The following is a 15,187-nucleotide window of genomic DNA, read 5'->3' on the forward strand; positions in this document are numbered from 1 at the left end:
CACTGTGATCAACTCCCGTCCGGAAACTAATGCCCCCACTGTGGAAGGACGTGTGGATCCAGAATTGGCCTCCACTGTCACTTACGGACTCACTGTTAAACCTGTGTTTATGGAAGACAATCTTACTCGGCTACAAGTGATCGCCAAAGAGAGAAAGAGAAAAGATTCTGAATGTAGTCTGCAGGTTCAATCCCCAGCACGCCCCTCCAATAATAATAATAATGGTAATAATAATAGTAATAGCAATAATTTTATTATTTATACCCCGCCCATCTGACAGGGTTGCCTGATCTGACAGATCCTGAAGCTGAGGCCCCAAGACTTTGGCCACCTCATGAGAAGAGAAGACTCCCTGGAAAAGACCCTGGTGTTGGGAAAGATGGAGGGCACAAGGAGAAGGGGACGACAGAGGACGAGATGGTTGGACAGTGTTCTCGAAGCTACCAGCATGAGTTTGACCAAAGTGCAGGAGGCAGTGGAAGACAGGAGTGCTTGGCGTGCTCTGGTCCAGGGGGTCACGAAGAGTCGGACACGACTAAACGACAACAACAACGCTGAAGAACCCGAGGGCCAGCCTTGCTCCGGACCATCCCGAGCCGGCCATTGCCTGGCGCAGCGCTTTGGAGACGTGGAGCGCTTTTTACGCATCTTGCCAATCGCCTTTCTTCCTTGGGAAGAACGCACGCCTCCCACCCTTGGGGAAAGCCTCCCTCTACTGTCCAGGCCGGGAAGGGTTAAAGGCTGCTTCCTCCCTCCTCCTCCTCCTCCTCCTCCTCCTCCCCCACCTCCCCCTCCCTCCCCGGCGTGCAGTGCGTGCTGACGGAGGCAGGTGATCCGACCGCATCGCCTCCCTCCAGCATCGTTCTCCGCCGGGCGCGCGACTGGGTGCGGTCCGCTCTCCTCTCTGCCGCAGCCGCAACCAGCGCGGCCGTCCTTGCGCCGCTGCCGTCGGATGGCGATGGCCGGAGCCCCGAGGCGCGCGGCTCTTTCTGAAGCCTGACTCGGTGTCTGCAAGCAGTGGAGCCGGAGAGAGAGAGAGAGAGAGAGAAAGACAGGCAGACAGACAGACAGAGCGAAAGAAAAGAGGTGGGGCTGCAAGGCCGGGTCTCTCCCCCCGCCATCCATCACCCCTCCGTCCGCTCTCTCAGCCATGAGGCTCCGAACGACCCCCCTTTCTCCTCCTCGGGTGGGCGATGCCCTTTGAAAGCAAGCGGGTCTCCAGTCTCCCTTTTGGGGCTTGCCGGCGACCTCTGCTTTGGATATTGGCAAATCGGATATAGGACAATTTCCTCCCCATCCCTGATCATCATTCTCTTGGGGGCTCCGGACACTTCAACCCCCTGCCAAAGGGAGAGGCTCCGAATTTGTTTGACCCTCTTTTCTGAATGACTCTAGATTTTTATTATTATTAATTGCTGGGTGTTTGTTTGTCTTACTTAAGTGGGGTTCCACCTCTGATCAAGCTTGGGTGCTTTCGCCAAGCGCACTTTGATTTTTTTGTGCAAAATCACGCCTGTAAAGTAAGGGGGGAGAGAGAGAGAGAGTTGGTTCGCCACTGAGCTGGTGGCTCCCATTGTCTGTCTGTGTGTGCATCTATCTATATCTGGGGAGGGGGAGGGAGTGAGCAGGTGCTCCCCAAACGTGGAGGGAGGGGTGGAACTGGACCAGGCTGCCAAGATGGCCTGGCCTTGCATCAGCCGGGCCTGCTGCATTGCCCGCTTCTGGAACCAGCTGGACAAAGCCGACATCGCCGTGCCTTTGGTCTTCACCAAATACTCGGAAGCCACCGAGATCCCGGGGACCCATGTTGTGGTGCAGCAACAGCAGCAGCAGCAGCAGCACCACCTGCCACGCCCATCCTCGGCCATCGAGACCCAGCCCTCTGCCCTTGGCGGGGGTGACCTGGATGCGGTTGCCAGGGCGACCTCTGCAGCTGTGGACCACGCGGCCCCGGGAGGCCATCACAAGCCTGGGCAGCAGCCGAAAGACCCGTCGGCCGACTCGGTGATGCGCCAGGACTACAGGGCTTGGAAGGTGCAGAGACCTGAACCCAGCTGCAAGCCGAAGAGCGAGTACCAGCCGTCGGACACGCCCTTCGAGAAGGAGAGCCAGTACCAGAAGGATTTCCGTGCCTGGCCCATCCCCAAGAGAGGCGACCACCCCTGGATCCCCAAACCTATGCCCATTCCTGCGGTGGATCTGGACAAAGGTTCCAAGGAGAGGCCTGGGAGCCTGGAGAGGAGGAGGAAGACCCATGTGGCTCCAGAGAAGGAGGAGAGAGGGAAGGAAGAGGAGGCCAACCCCACCAGGCCTGAAGAAGGGCGAGTCAAGAAGACCAAGAAGAAGGTTCTTGTATCTGAGGGCGACCCGATAGAGCAGCAACAGCAGGTGGCGGCCGGGTACTCTACGTCGCTCGACACCAGCAAAGGACGGGCGGCCGTGGATGCGCTCAACCGGCAGATCAAGGAGGAAGTCACAGCCCGGGTGAGCACCTCCTCCTACAGGTAAGAAGCTCCAGCAGGTTGACCCATACATGGTAGGACTTCCTGCTTGGTCCAGTCGCGCGGTTGGAGGTGGGCCTGACTGCCAAGCGGAGGGAGGGGGCTTGCCAAATTCGTGGGAGATGGTTGGATCTTTGTCACCGGGAATAATAATAATAATAATAATAATAATAATTTATTTGTACCCTGCCCATCTGGCTGGGTTTCCCCAGCCACCCTGGGCGGCTTCCGACAAGGATTAAAATTACAGTGGTACCTCAGGTTACATACGCTTCAGGTTACAGACTCCTCTAACCTAGAAATAGTGCCTCAGCTTAAGAACTTTGCTTCAGGATGAGAACAGAAATCGTGCTCCGGCGGCGCGGCGACAGCAGGAGGCCCCATTAGCTAAAGTGGTGCTTCAGGTTAAGAACAGTTTCAGGTTAAGAACGGACTTCCGGAACGAATTAAGTACTTAACCTGAGGTAGAATCATAGAATCATAGAGTTGGAAGAGACCACAAGGGCCATCGAGTCCAACCCCCTGCCAAGCAGGAAACACCACTGTACATCAAAATGTCACACATTAAAAACTTCCCTGAACAGGGCTGCCTTCAGATGCCTTCTAAATGTCAGGTAGTTGTTTATTTCTTTGACATCTGACAGGAGCGCGTTCCACAGGGTGGGCGCCACCACCGAGAAGGCCCTCTGCCTGGTTCCTTGTAGCTTTGCTTCCCGCAGGGAGGGAACCACCAGAAGGCCCTTGGAGCTGGACCTCAGTGTCCGGGCAGAACGATGGGGGTGGAGACGCTCCTTCAGGTATACTGGGCACAAACCGCAAGGCGGTTCTCCTCCATAAGCCACGTTGACATGAGGAACACCAGAAGCTGCCTTATATACCACTGCTCCATCTAGCTCCCTATTGCCTACATTGACCGGCATCAGACAAGGGAGAATCTCCCAACCCTACCTGGAGGCCCAAGAATTGAAGCTGGACCCTTCTGCAAGCAAAGCAGATGTTCTGCCCCCCAGCTGCTGCCATCACCAAAGGAGGTAGTTGGTAGGACCTGTGCTGTGCATGCAGAATCTCCCAGGATCCATCCCTGACGTTTCCCATTGAGAAGATGCTTGACTACAGGGCTAGGAATGTTCTCCTGGGTATCTGAAGAGCCTCTGCCATTCAGAGTAGACAATATGGAGGCAGGTGGGTCAGTGGTTGGCATATACATGCTTGTATGAATGGTTCTCTCCTTTTACAGCTTGCATTCAGATTAGTGAAAACTCTATTGGATTGTTTCCCAGATAAATAACTGCAGGGGCACATTATATATATATTTCTCCTTGGGAGTCAAAATGTTTTTGGCCAATTTTGCGTGCTGTGGGAGATAAACTTCTTTCCTTTTTTCTTCCTCTAACATCAAATGCAACAGATTTCATGGCTTTAGAAATAACAAGTGTCGACTCTAGTTCTGCCTCCAGAGCTGACGATGAAATTCTGTAAGAGGCTCTGAAATTTTGCCGTCCTTGAATTCTCACACGGACGGTACAAAATGTCACACCCGGGACTGAATTTTTGCACCCAGAACCAAGACTTTGACATTTGCTGAGAGAATTCACTTGGGTGTTCCTAATTCTGCCATCTATAAATCTCTCCCCCCCCCCAAATTATATGAGGGTACATATATGAACTTGCAGAATTTTATATTTCAAGTTTATCCTGTGCCTTTTAAAACTTCTTATTGCTGTCATCCGTTCAGTTCCTTTCACAGGATTCATATATGTTTTAAATCATCATAACCTCTAAGTGGTTTACATGAAATAGAAAACATACTTTAAAATGACTGATAAGCTCAGATGTTAAAAACAAAATGAAACCAGCAGATTTAAAAAAAATAAAAATAGAAACTAAAATTACACGTGAAAATACATGTTGAATTGACATGTCTGAGTAGGCATGCTTCAACAACAAAAAACCCCCCAGTATTAGCAGATCCTGAAAGACACACTGGCCTAATATCACTGGGCAGGGAGTTCCAAAGGATAGGCTGTAATACAGAAGGCTTGATTCCTTGCAAGGCCAGAAAGAAGATTATGTAGCCTTTGTGAAACTACATGTGGTTGGAGAGAGAAGAACTGAGGCTCTGAAGGCTTTAGGATTATATCTTTAGCCAAGGGTAGCTCTCTGAATCTTGTTGTATTACAGTTCCCATCACTCCTGACCATTGGCCAAGGCTGATGGGAGTTGTAGTCCAGCCTCTTCTGGAGGCAGCCCCTGTCTTAAGACACTTGACTAAGACGGCAGCCCCACCATATGCTTACCTGGGAGCAACATGTCTTGAACTGAAGGACGGTTCCTGGGGAGGAGACTTGCGTACAGTTGCAAATCAGCAATCAACAGCTGGCTGTTTTGGGTTATGACCATAGCTGTCAACCTTCCCGTTTTTTGCGGGAAATTCCCTTATTCCAGCGCTGCTTCCTGCTGCTATCCTGGATTGTTAGATATCCCGTAGACTGTCCCCGGGACAGGTGAGGCTGCTGATCCCTTATTTTCAAATCTGAAAGTTGACAGCTATGGTTGTGACCCACCCGTGTCTTAATCTTTGAATGCTAGTAGAATAGTAAGTCTCGGGCGTGGTGCCCTCAGTTCCTGGGGGCTGAGCAGGGAATGAATGGGTTGCAAACAGCAGATCAAGGAAACTTATTTCTTGTGTACGATGCTGTTATACAGACAACTTCCTATTTACAGAGGAGTTATATTCCAAGGCGTTGTGCATTTAAATGAAATTATGTGTGTGTCCATCTATATCGATATCTAATTTTTCTATCGATATATACGTTGTTGTTGTTGTTTTATTAAAGGATTGTTTTTTATTAAAGGATCCTTTATTAAAGGATTTATTAAAGGGTACATGCAACATCTCTGTTTTTAATAATAATAATAATAATAATAATAATAATAATAATAATAATAATAATAATAATTTGTTATTTATACCCCGCCCATCTGGCTAGGTTTCCCCAGCAGCTCTGGGCGGCTTCCAGCAAAATATTAAAATACAAAATACAATAATTCATCAAATATTAAAAGATTCCCTAAACAGGGCTGCCTTCAGTTGGCTTCTAAAAGTCAGACAGTTGTTTGCAGTGGACACTCGGGTTGCGAATGTGATTCATGCGGGATTTACGTTTGCAACTCGCAGCATTCACAACCCGCAGCGATACATCTGCGCACGCGCGGGTTGCGATTCAGCCCTTCTGCGCATGCGCGACCGCCGAAACCCGGAAGTAACCCGTTCCAGTACTTTCGGTTTTCGGTGGTCGGTAACCCGAAAAAACGCAACCTGAAGCGGCTATAACCCGAGGTATGACTGTATTTCATTGACATCTGATGGGAGGGCATTCCACAGGGTGGGTGCCACCACCAAGAAGGCCCTCTGCCTGGTTCCCAGTATGCAAAGAGTCCTTTCTCCAGTTACATTCACTGTGTGTCACTGCTTTCATGGACATTGTGAGGTTGGGGGGCAGTGTTAGATACTCGGGGGTGGGGGGGACTCGGTGCAAAATGGCTCCTTAAACTAAGGTTAAAAGGTAAAGGTAAAGGAACCCATGACGATTAGTTCCTGTCGTGGCCGACTGGGGTTTTGGCGCTCATCTCGCTTTATTGGGCGAGGGAGCCGACGTACAGCTTCCGGGTCATGTGGCCAGCATGACTAAGCCGCTTCTGGCAAACCAGAGCAGCGCATGGAAATGCCGTTTACCTTCCCGCCGGAGCGGTACCTATTTATCTACTTGCACTTTGATGTGCTTTTGAACGGCTAGGTTGGTAGGAGCTGGGACTGAGCAACAGGAGCTCACCCCGTCGCGGGGATTCGAACCGCCAACCTTCTGATCGGCAAGTCCTAGGCTCTGTGGATTAACCCACAGCGCCACCCATGCCCAGTCTGGTTGCCATTTTGGAGGCAAGATGGCTCTAAAGCCTCATTTTTCAAACGATGAACCGACTGTGATCGGGCCCTGATTTAGGTTTGACGAGGCCCTAAGCTACTCAAGGTAATGGGGCCCTTTATATGTCCAGCTGTCCTTGGTCAACAACAAATTGTTGTAGTTTTTGTTGTTGAATATATGCTATATGACAATTTATGGACCTAATAGGTATCTCAAGCCATTTGCACATGTTGCCGTGCAACCCGTCCATGCAGAATATAGGCACCCTGTATATAGAAAGGAGCAAAGCAGTGATATTTTAGGGAGCAGGCTAGCAGGTGGGGCCCATGACTTACATCAGAGGAGCCTACACAACACAAAATACTGTTGCTGTATGTAGGTTTTATTTTATTTGCTTTTTATCTTATATTTTGGAAATGTACATCCCGGTTTTTTTCCTTTAATTTTTTTGGGGGGCCCCAAGAGAGTGGGACCCTGAGTTGTAGCTTGTTTAGCTTATATGCAAATTCGGCACCGACTGTGTTTGATTCTCAGATGAACATGCCCCCAAAATTTGTTCGTAATAGCAAAAAAAGGGGTTGTAATCCAAACTAGTTTGCAAACCGGGACATGCACTTCCGGGTTTGACGTGTTTGTAATCCAAAACGTATGCAAACCAGACTGTTTGTAAACCAAGGTACCACTGTACTGCAAGAAATATATAGAGGCAGATAGTTGTGAAATTATTGTGAGGTTTCATAAGTTAGCTTTATATTTGGACAACTTTTCTGCTGTACCTTATTGGAAGGAGAAAAATAAGCATTTCCTTAACAACAATTTAAACAATACGTATCCACGTTTCTTAACTGATGTGGTTAAGCAATTAAAAAAACACACACCTTAGACTGAATTTTAGCACACAGGAAAAACTTAAAACTTCTGTAGCACAATCTTCTTCAAAAACAAGCATCTGTGATAATATCTTGTCATTAGAAAAACTGCCCCAAATAATCTTACAGAAACCTCTGGAAGAGCATGACTTTGTGAATGTATTAGTGGAAAAATTTAAACATTGCATATAAAGCCTCATGCTACGTAATTAAAAACAAATCCATATTTCTTTGTGAATAGCCTTTGGACTATAATGTAACTTAAATAGAAAACTATCTTTAGAAAGATTCCCTCCCCCAAAAAAGCATTTTATTTTTTTAAAAACTGATTTAAAATTTTAAAAATCCAATTTAAATTTTTAAAAAATAAATCTGATTTTTATTATATTTATATTTTTAAAAATAATTGATTGATGGATTGATTTTTTTAAAAAAAAGTCATTGATTTTTATCCACCCTGACCAGCTTCCAGGCATACCTGCTGCTTTCCAAGAGAGGGAGATGCAAAGTGAGGGGTGGTCGTGGCTGTGTAGACCAGGGGTCAGCAAACTTTTTCAGCAGGGGGCCGGTCCACTGTCCCTCAGACCTTGTGGGGGGCCGGACTATATTTTTTTTGGGGGGAGTGAACAAATACCTATGCCCCACAAATAATCCAGAGATGCATTTTAAATAAAAGCACACATTATTCTCATGTAAAAACACGCTGATTCCCGGACCGTCCGCGGGTCAGATTTAGAAGGCGATTGGGCCGGATCTGGGCCTTAGTTTGCCTACCCATGGTGTAGACGCACCAGCGAAGCCAATCCGGTACTCCCACCGCCCAAACGTAGTTGCTCCTCTCCTTTCGCCTTTTCCTGTTTCTGTCGCCCTTCTCCTGTGTTTGAAGGCCGGCTATCGTTTAGCAGAGGACCTGGCAAATTCTCTCTCTGCCCTCGTAGGTCAGCACAATGCCGTCCCTGAAAAGCTGGGAAAGCAGTCAAGTCTGGAAAACAGGAATAGAATCGTAGGTCTTCCAGATGCAGTTATATTTAATTAAAAGGGACGCCGTGAATCATCTTCTGGTTTTCTAAAAAGGCACTGCAGAGCACTCCTCCCATTTCAATTAGCCGCGGCTGTGTGCAGAGAGCCTTTCGGCATCCCTGTTTCCTAAAAAGCACCCACACACCCGCCAGTGAAAACCAGGGCTGATTTTCTGCTGTGTGTGGGGGTTTTTTGGAGAAATTTCCTTCGTTTTTTCCAAATGGTTTTGCTGCATATCTTTAAGAAGTGACGGTACGGTGTGTGCATGTGTGTTTGATGTGAGTATGAGAGAGAGAAAGGTCTTCCTTCTCCTTTCCTTAAAATAATCAAGGATAACCAAAACTGTGTGATAGTGTTGGTGCAGACAGCGCAGTGTTCAGAATGCTTTGCTGTTCTTAGTTTCAGTGAATGGAATCCACAAAATTAACTACAGTAATTCTTGTCTGGAAAGGTAGGTTGGTCGACTGTGGCTGTAGGAGCAAACATGGCAATGGCTTATTATTTCCCGATATTGTTAATGCATTAAACCATGCGTAGGCAAACTAAGGCCCGGGGGCCGGATCCGGCCCAACCACCTTCTCAATCCGGCCCGCGGACGGTCTGGGAATCCACGTGTTTTTACATGAGTAGAATGTGTCCTTTTATCTAAAATGCATCTCTGGGTTATTTGTGGGGCCTCCCTGGGGTTTTTACATGAGTAGAATGTGTGCTCTTATTTATAATGCATCTCTGGGTTATTTGTGGGGCATAGGAATGCATTCATCCCCCCCCCAAAAAAAAATATAGTCCAGCCCCCCACAAGGTCTGAGGGACAGTGGACCCTGCTGAAAAAGTTTGCTGACCCCTGCATGATAAAACAGACAAGATCTATGGGTCAATAGGCACATTAACCTCCATTTTTTAAGGCTTTGAGTTGGTGAAAGTACTGGGGGGCACTAGGTTGGGGAATGCTGTTTTTAAGTGCACCCTAGAAACAGACAACAGAGACAAATGTTTTTGTAAATGCATGCATCACAACTACGGCTGCAATGTTTGCTTGAATGATTAGTCAACCGGTAGAGCGTGTGACTGTTAATCTCAGGATTGTGGGTCCTAGGCGCACATTGGGCAGAAAATTCCTGCATTGTAGGGGGTTGGACTAGATGACCCTTGGGGTCCCTTCCAACTCTTCAGTTCTGTGATTCTAATTAAAATGATTTGATTAGATCTGGTAAGATTGAATGATTGATTGATTAGATCTGGTTTGTTTGTTTGTTTGGTTAGATGAATTGATCTATTAGATGAATTAATCAACTGTCAATTGATCAACAGGCTAATATTATTGTTATTTTTTAAAAAGTTTTTATTCTCTTCAAATGTATACATTTCATTAATTTTACAATCATCTGAACAATTCAAGGTTTGACTTCCTTTTGTTTTTTTAGCAAGCCCTGAAATTGTACAGTGAAGGCATCTGCCTGATGTCATTAGGGAGTCCCACAGTGTAGGTGCTGCCACACTAAAATATCAATTTCTTAAGAATGCAAAATAGGTATTGTTGTTGTTTAGTCGTTTAGTCGTGTCTGACTCTTCGTGACCCCATGGACCAGAGCACGCCAGGCACTTCTGTCTTCCACTGCCTCCTGCAGTTTGGTCAAACTCATGCTGGTAGCTTTGAGAACATTGTCCCACCATCTCCTCCTCTGTCGTCCCCTTCTTCTTCTCTTTCCCAACACCATAATTCAAAAGCATCAATTCTTCGGTGATCAACCTCCTTTATGGTCCAGCTCTCACTTCCATACATCACTACTGGGAAAACCAGAGCTTTAACTAGACGGACCTTTGTTGCCAAGGTGATGTCTCTGCTTTTTAAGATGCTGTCTAGGTTTGTCATTGCTTTTCTCCCAAGAAGCAGGCGTCTTTCAATTTCGTGGCTGCTGTCACCATGGGTATTATGTGGCACCTATAAATAACGATTTGCTTGGATAAGACTTACTTGGTTTTGCTCCTTTGCTTCTCAGCTGTGGAGGCTGCACACCAGCCAAGCTGCAAAACTCGCTGATCTTGAGATCTGGGAGAGATTCTGGTGGGATTGGTCACTGGCTCAGTCTAAGGCAGCTTCAGGTGTGTGGAAGGGGATGGGTGGGAAAGGCAGGTGAAAGCATTTTTGCTGTAAAACGGGCAACCTGTAAAACAATATTATATTGTTTGCATTTAAGCGTTTATGCTTTACACAACGAAAAGGCCAGAGGGATTTCAGGTCTGATGCAATAAGACTGCTGGTGCGGATGGTGACAAAAAAAGGGACATTTAAACACAGTGGATAATATTTTTAAATACACACACAAATCAAATCCCTGTTTAGGGAAGCTTTTAATGTTTGATGCATTACTGTATTTTAATATTTTGTTGGAAGCCTACCAGAGTGGCTGGGGAAGCCCAGCCAGATGGGCGGGGTATAAATAATAAATAATAAATAATAAATAATAAATAATAAATAATAAATAATAAATAATAAATAATAAATAATAAATAATAAATAATAAATAATAAATAATAAATAATAAATAATTATTATTATCAAAGACAGTCCTTGTGGTTTCAGTAGATGTTATGTCCAAGTTAGGATGCTATATCCTGTTCTCACTATGTTGAATGGACCTGTTGGATGTGACTATTTAGATCAGGAATGCCCAGACTCTGTGCTGGTGTCAGATCGGGGTGCCAAGAGCAGGTCAAGTAAGGACTCACATGGCGTCATTGAAGTCAACTATTTATGCAAAGAAACAAGCAGCTCAGGAGGAGCTTGGGAGCACAACTCTGTCCGGTAGATCTTGCCTTGATGCCACAGTTCCCTAAGTCTCCTTCTCCCCTGGATCCTTCCCAAGCAATCTGAGACTTTGCCGCCTTGCGTGTCTCTGCTCCACCCTCTTCATACCACTTCTGGTCCTAGGAGACCAGTGGGGGGGGGGGACAGGTTGCAGCAGGAGGGGGAGACCCCAGCTTCTTCTGCAGCCTGCCTCTTGGTCTCCCTCCTCTCCTGCCTCCACTTCTGCCTCTGATTCTGGACTGCTCTCTGCTACAGATGCTCCCTGCTCACTAAACCCTGTTCCCTCTCCATCTTCTGACCCCTCCGCCTCCCAGTCTTCTCCCTCTGACCACTCATAGTTGTCCCACCACCAATCCCCAGGCTCTGAGACTTCTTCCCTTGGGGGTTCCCCAGCTGGTTCCTTCCATCATTCTCCAGCCAGTCCGTGACAGCTGGAGTCACAAGCAGGCCCAGACAGAGGGGGGAGGGGCATATGGGCCACTTGGCCCGGGCCTCCGATTCCAAAGGGGGCCTCGGTCAGCATATTTATCTATATTTTCCATTTTGTCTTTATATGCAGATGCGGTTCAAGCCTTGAAATAGAATTATTTGTCAGCATAACTTTTGTGAAAATTATTTATATACTCACTTATTTATAAGACCAGTTATCCCCAGGGTAAAAAAAAGGGGGCACATTATCTACCTGGCCCGGGCCTCTGCCTGGCTCTGCAAAGCCCTGGCCACAAGAAACCTGGTTATGATGCTTAGACACATAAAAGAATGAAATAGTGAAAGGTTTTGGTGAACTCAATGTCCCTGGCAACAGCGGAAGCCTCCTGTTATGTCTCTGTATGCCCTGTGGCCTCCCCCCCCCCTTCCATTCAGCTGGAGATGAGTCTCTCTCCAACTATTGTAATCCAATTCAGTGATGTAGCAGAATTAAAGGTAAGGTAAATGGACCCCTGACGATTAGGTCCAGCCGTGACCGATTCTGGGGTTGCGGCACTCATCTCGCTTTATTGGCCGAGGGAGCCGGCGTACAGCTTCCGGGTCATGTGGCCAGCATGACTAAGCCGCTTCTGGCGAACCAGAGCAGTGCATGGAAACGCTGTTTACCTTCCCGCCGGAGTGGTACCTATTTATCTACTTGCACTGGTGTGCTTTCGAACTGCTAGGTTGGCAGGAGCAGGGACCGAACAATGGGAGCTCACCCCGTTGCGGGGATTCGAACCGCTGACCTTCTGATCAGCAAGTCCTAGGTTCTGTGGTTTAACCCACAGTGCCACCCGTGTCCCGTAGCAGAATTATCTTACCTTTTTTAAAAAAATTCCACTGTATCTCTGTGTTGGTTCCTCCCGTGGGCTTTCTGAAGAGGCACACCCAGATCAGCAACTCACACAGAGAGAACGGAGTTGGACTCCTCACTTTTACATGCTCAGATGCACTCCTGTTTTAATTCAGGACAAAAAGTGTGTGCCTCAGAATCAGAAAAGGTTCTTCACAGATAGCGAGAGATTTGAACCTGCATTTTCTAGTTGGTTTCGTTAACCACTGAATTTGCTCTTTAGGTGTCAAAAAGAGTAGAATGTTCCTTTTTGGTCCACACTGCAACCTTTGCAGCTGCCTGGTTTTTGAAATCCCTGCTGCTTGGTGAATAATACCCAAGTCCTACTCACTTTCATTAATAATAGCATTGTCTGGCTAATCTCTGGATAAACATCTTAGCTCTTCTTCGGATACTATTTTGAGGATCCAAGTACCCGCCTGATATCCTGGCAGCTGAGCTTTGCCGGACATCAGTGAGCAGAAGCCAACAGAGGAGCTTTTAGAAATACAACAATTATAGCCCGTGCTTAAAGCTTAATGCTCCTGCCAAATCTTTGACAAGGTTTGCCTCTTCTCTCCCCCACCACTGTGGCCAGTGCACAAAACTCTTCTTGCATATGCTTAATAATAATAATAATTTATATCTCACCCATCTGGCTGGGTTTCCCCGGGCCACTCTGGGCAGCTCCTAATAGAATATTAAAAACACGATAAAACATCAAACATTAAAAACTTCCCTAAACAGGGCTCCCTTCAGATGTCTTCTAAAAGTCAGAATAGTTGTTTATTTCCTTGACATCTGGTGGGAGGGTGTTCCAAAGGGCGGGTGCCACCACCGAGAAGGCCCTCTGCCTGGTTCCCTGTAACTTGGCTTCTCACAGGGAGGGAACCGCCAGAAGACCCTCGGTGCTGGATCTCAGTGTCCGGGCAGAACGATGGGGGTGGAGACGCTCCTTCAGATCTACTGGGCCGAGGCTGTTTAGGGCCATTTTAAAATAAATCCTACATTTTTTTTTAAAAAAAAGGTAAAGGACCCCTGACAGTTAAGTCCAGTTGTGAACGACTCTGGGGTTGCGCCGCTCATCTCGCTTTACTGGCAGGGGGAGCCGACATTTGTCTGCAGACAGTTTTTCTGGGTCATGTGGCCAGCATGACTAAGCCGCTTCTGGCAAACCAGAGCAGCGCATGGAAACGCCGTTTACCTTCCTGCTGGAGTGGTACCTATTTATCTACTTGCACTTTGACGTGCTTTCGAACTGCTAGGTTGGATTCGAACTGCCAACCTTCTGATTGGCAAGCCCAAGGGGCTCAGTGATTTAGACCACAGCACCACCCGCATCCCAATAGATTGGATAGTTTTGATTCTATCAATTGTTTTTCAATTATTACTTTTTCTATGTTTCTAGCGGTTCTTGTTTTTATCTGTATGCTGCCCCTGTCAGGGAAGAAGGCAGGGTATAAAATAAATAATAACCAGTGCTATTTTTCTAGGGAAAGGGGTGCCAGAATTCACCATGAACACCTCCCTCGTTCTTTTAGAATGGCAATGGTGCCCACCTGAGTGGTGACAGAACTGAGTTCCAGCTGAAAAAAGTAATAATAATAACGATAATAATAATAATAATAATGGCCCCCAAAACACCCAACACTTTGCTGTCCCTGCTTGAGGCAGCTGTCATTTTATTTTATTTTATTATTTTATTTTATTTGCTAGCCCTGGAGAATGAGTGTAAGAGGAAAAAATGGGCACTGGCCTACAAATGTTCTAAAATGAAAACAAAATAAAGGAAAAAGATTTGCAAGAGTTCACATGGAGGCAAACCTCTTGGACAGCTGGAGGGTGGTAGAGTATCTGCTTTGAATGCAGAAGGTCCCAGGTAGGACTAGGAATGTCCCCTGCCCAAAAAAACCCAGAGAGCTGCTGCCAGTCAGTGCAGACACTATTGAGCTACATGGACCAATGTTCTGATTCCTTTTAAGACAGCTTCCTATGTTCTTATTGAACTGGGTGGTAAAACACCCTGTGTCAGCTCACTTCTGGATGGTGGTCTGCAGCTGATGTGGTCTGCCATGGAGGTGCTGGAAGAAGCAAAGATCACCAGTGTTGAAGCAATGATTCCTCAACATCAACTTTGTTGGACTGGTCATGTTGTGCGGATGCCTGATGATCGTCTTCCAAAGCAACTACAGTGGTACCTCGGGTTACAGACGCCTCAGGTTACAGACTTTGCTAACCCAGAAATAGTACCTCAGGTTAAGAACTTTGCTTCAGGATGAGAACAGAAATCGTGCTCCGGCGGTGTGGCGGCAGCAGGAGGCCCCATTAGCTAAAGTGGTACTTCAGGTTAAGAACAGAGCTCCAGAATGAATTAAGTTATATCTTAACCCGAGATATCACTGTACTCTATTTGGAACTTAAAAATGGAAAGCGTAATGCTGGTGGTCAACAAAAGAGGTTTCAAGACACTCTCAAAGCAAATCTAAAAAAAATGTAGCATCAACACTGACAACTGGGAAACACTGGCCTGCGAGCGCTCCAATTGGAGAACAGCCTTTACACCAAAGGTGTCATGGGCTTTGAAGACGCTCAAACTCAGGACAAAAGGGAGAAACGTGCTAAGAGGAAGGGTCGCTTGGCAAACCCTCACCGTAATCAACTCCCACCCGAAAACCTGCGTCCCCACTGTGGAAGGACGTGTGGATCCAGAATTGTCCTCCACAGTCCCTTACGGGCTCACTGCAAAGACCGTGTTCATGGAA

General features: G+C 46.9%; 1 protein-coding gene across 1 annotated transcript in view; it reads left to right on the forward strand.

The window, feature by feature from the left end:
- The first annotated feature begins 809 nt into the window (after positions 1-809).
- MAP6 (microtubule associated protein 6) overlaps positions 810-15,187 on the forward strand; it is a 55,846-nt gene continuing 41,468 nt past the window's right edge. The window contains exon 1 of the mRNA XM_081197414.1: positions 810-2,504. Within this exon, the coding sequence (XP_081053540.1) occupies positions 1,678-2,504 (827 nt within the window). The 5' untranslated portion in view covers positions 810-1,677. The remainder of the gene's footprint in view (positions 2,505-15,187) is intronic.

The sequence above is a fragment of the Podarcis bocagei genome (assembly GCF_964188305.1).
Source record: "Podarcis bocagei genome assembly, chromosome: 6".
Lineage (NCBI taxonomy): Eukaryota > Metazoa > Chordata > Lepidosauria > Squamata > Lacertidae > Podarcis > Podarcis bocagei.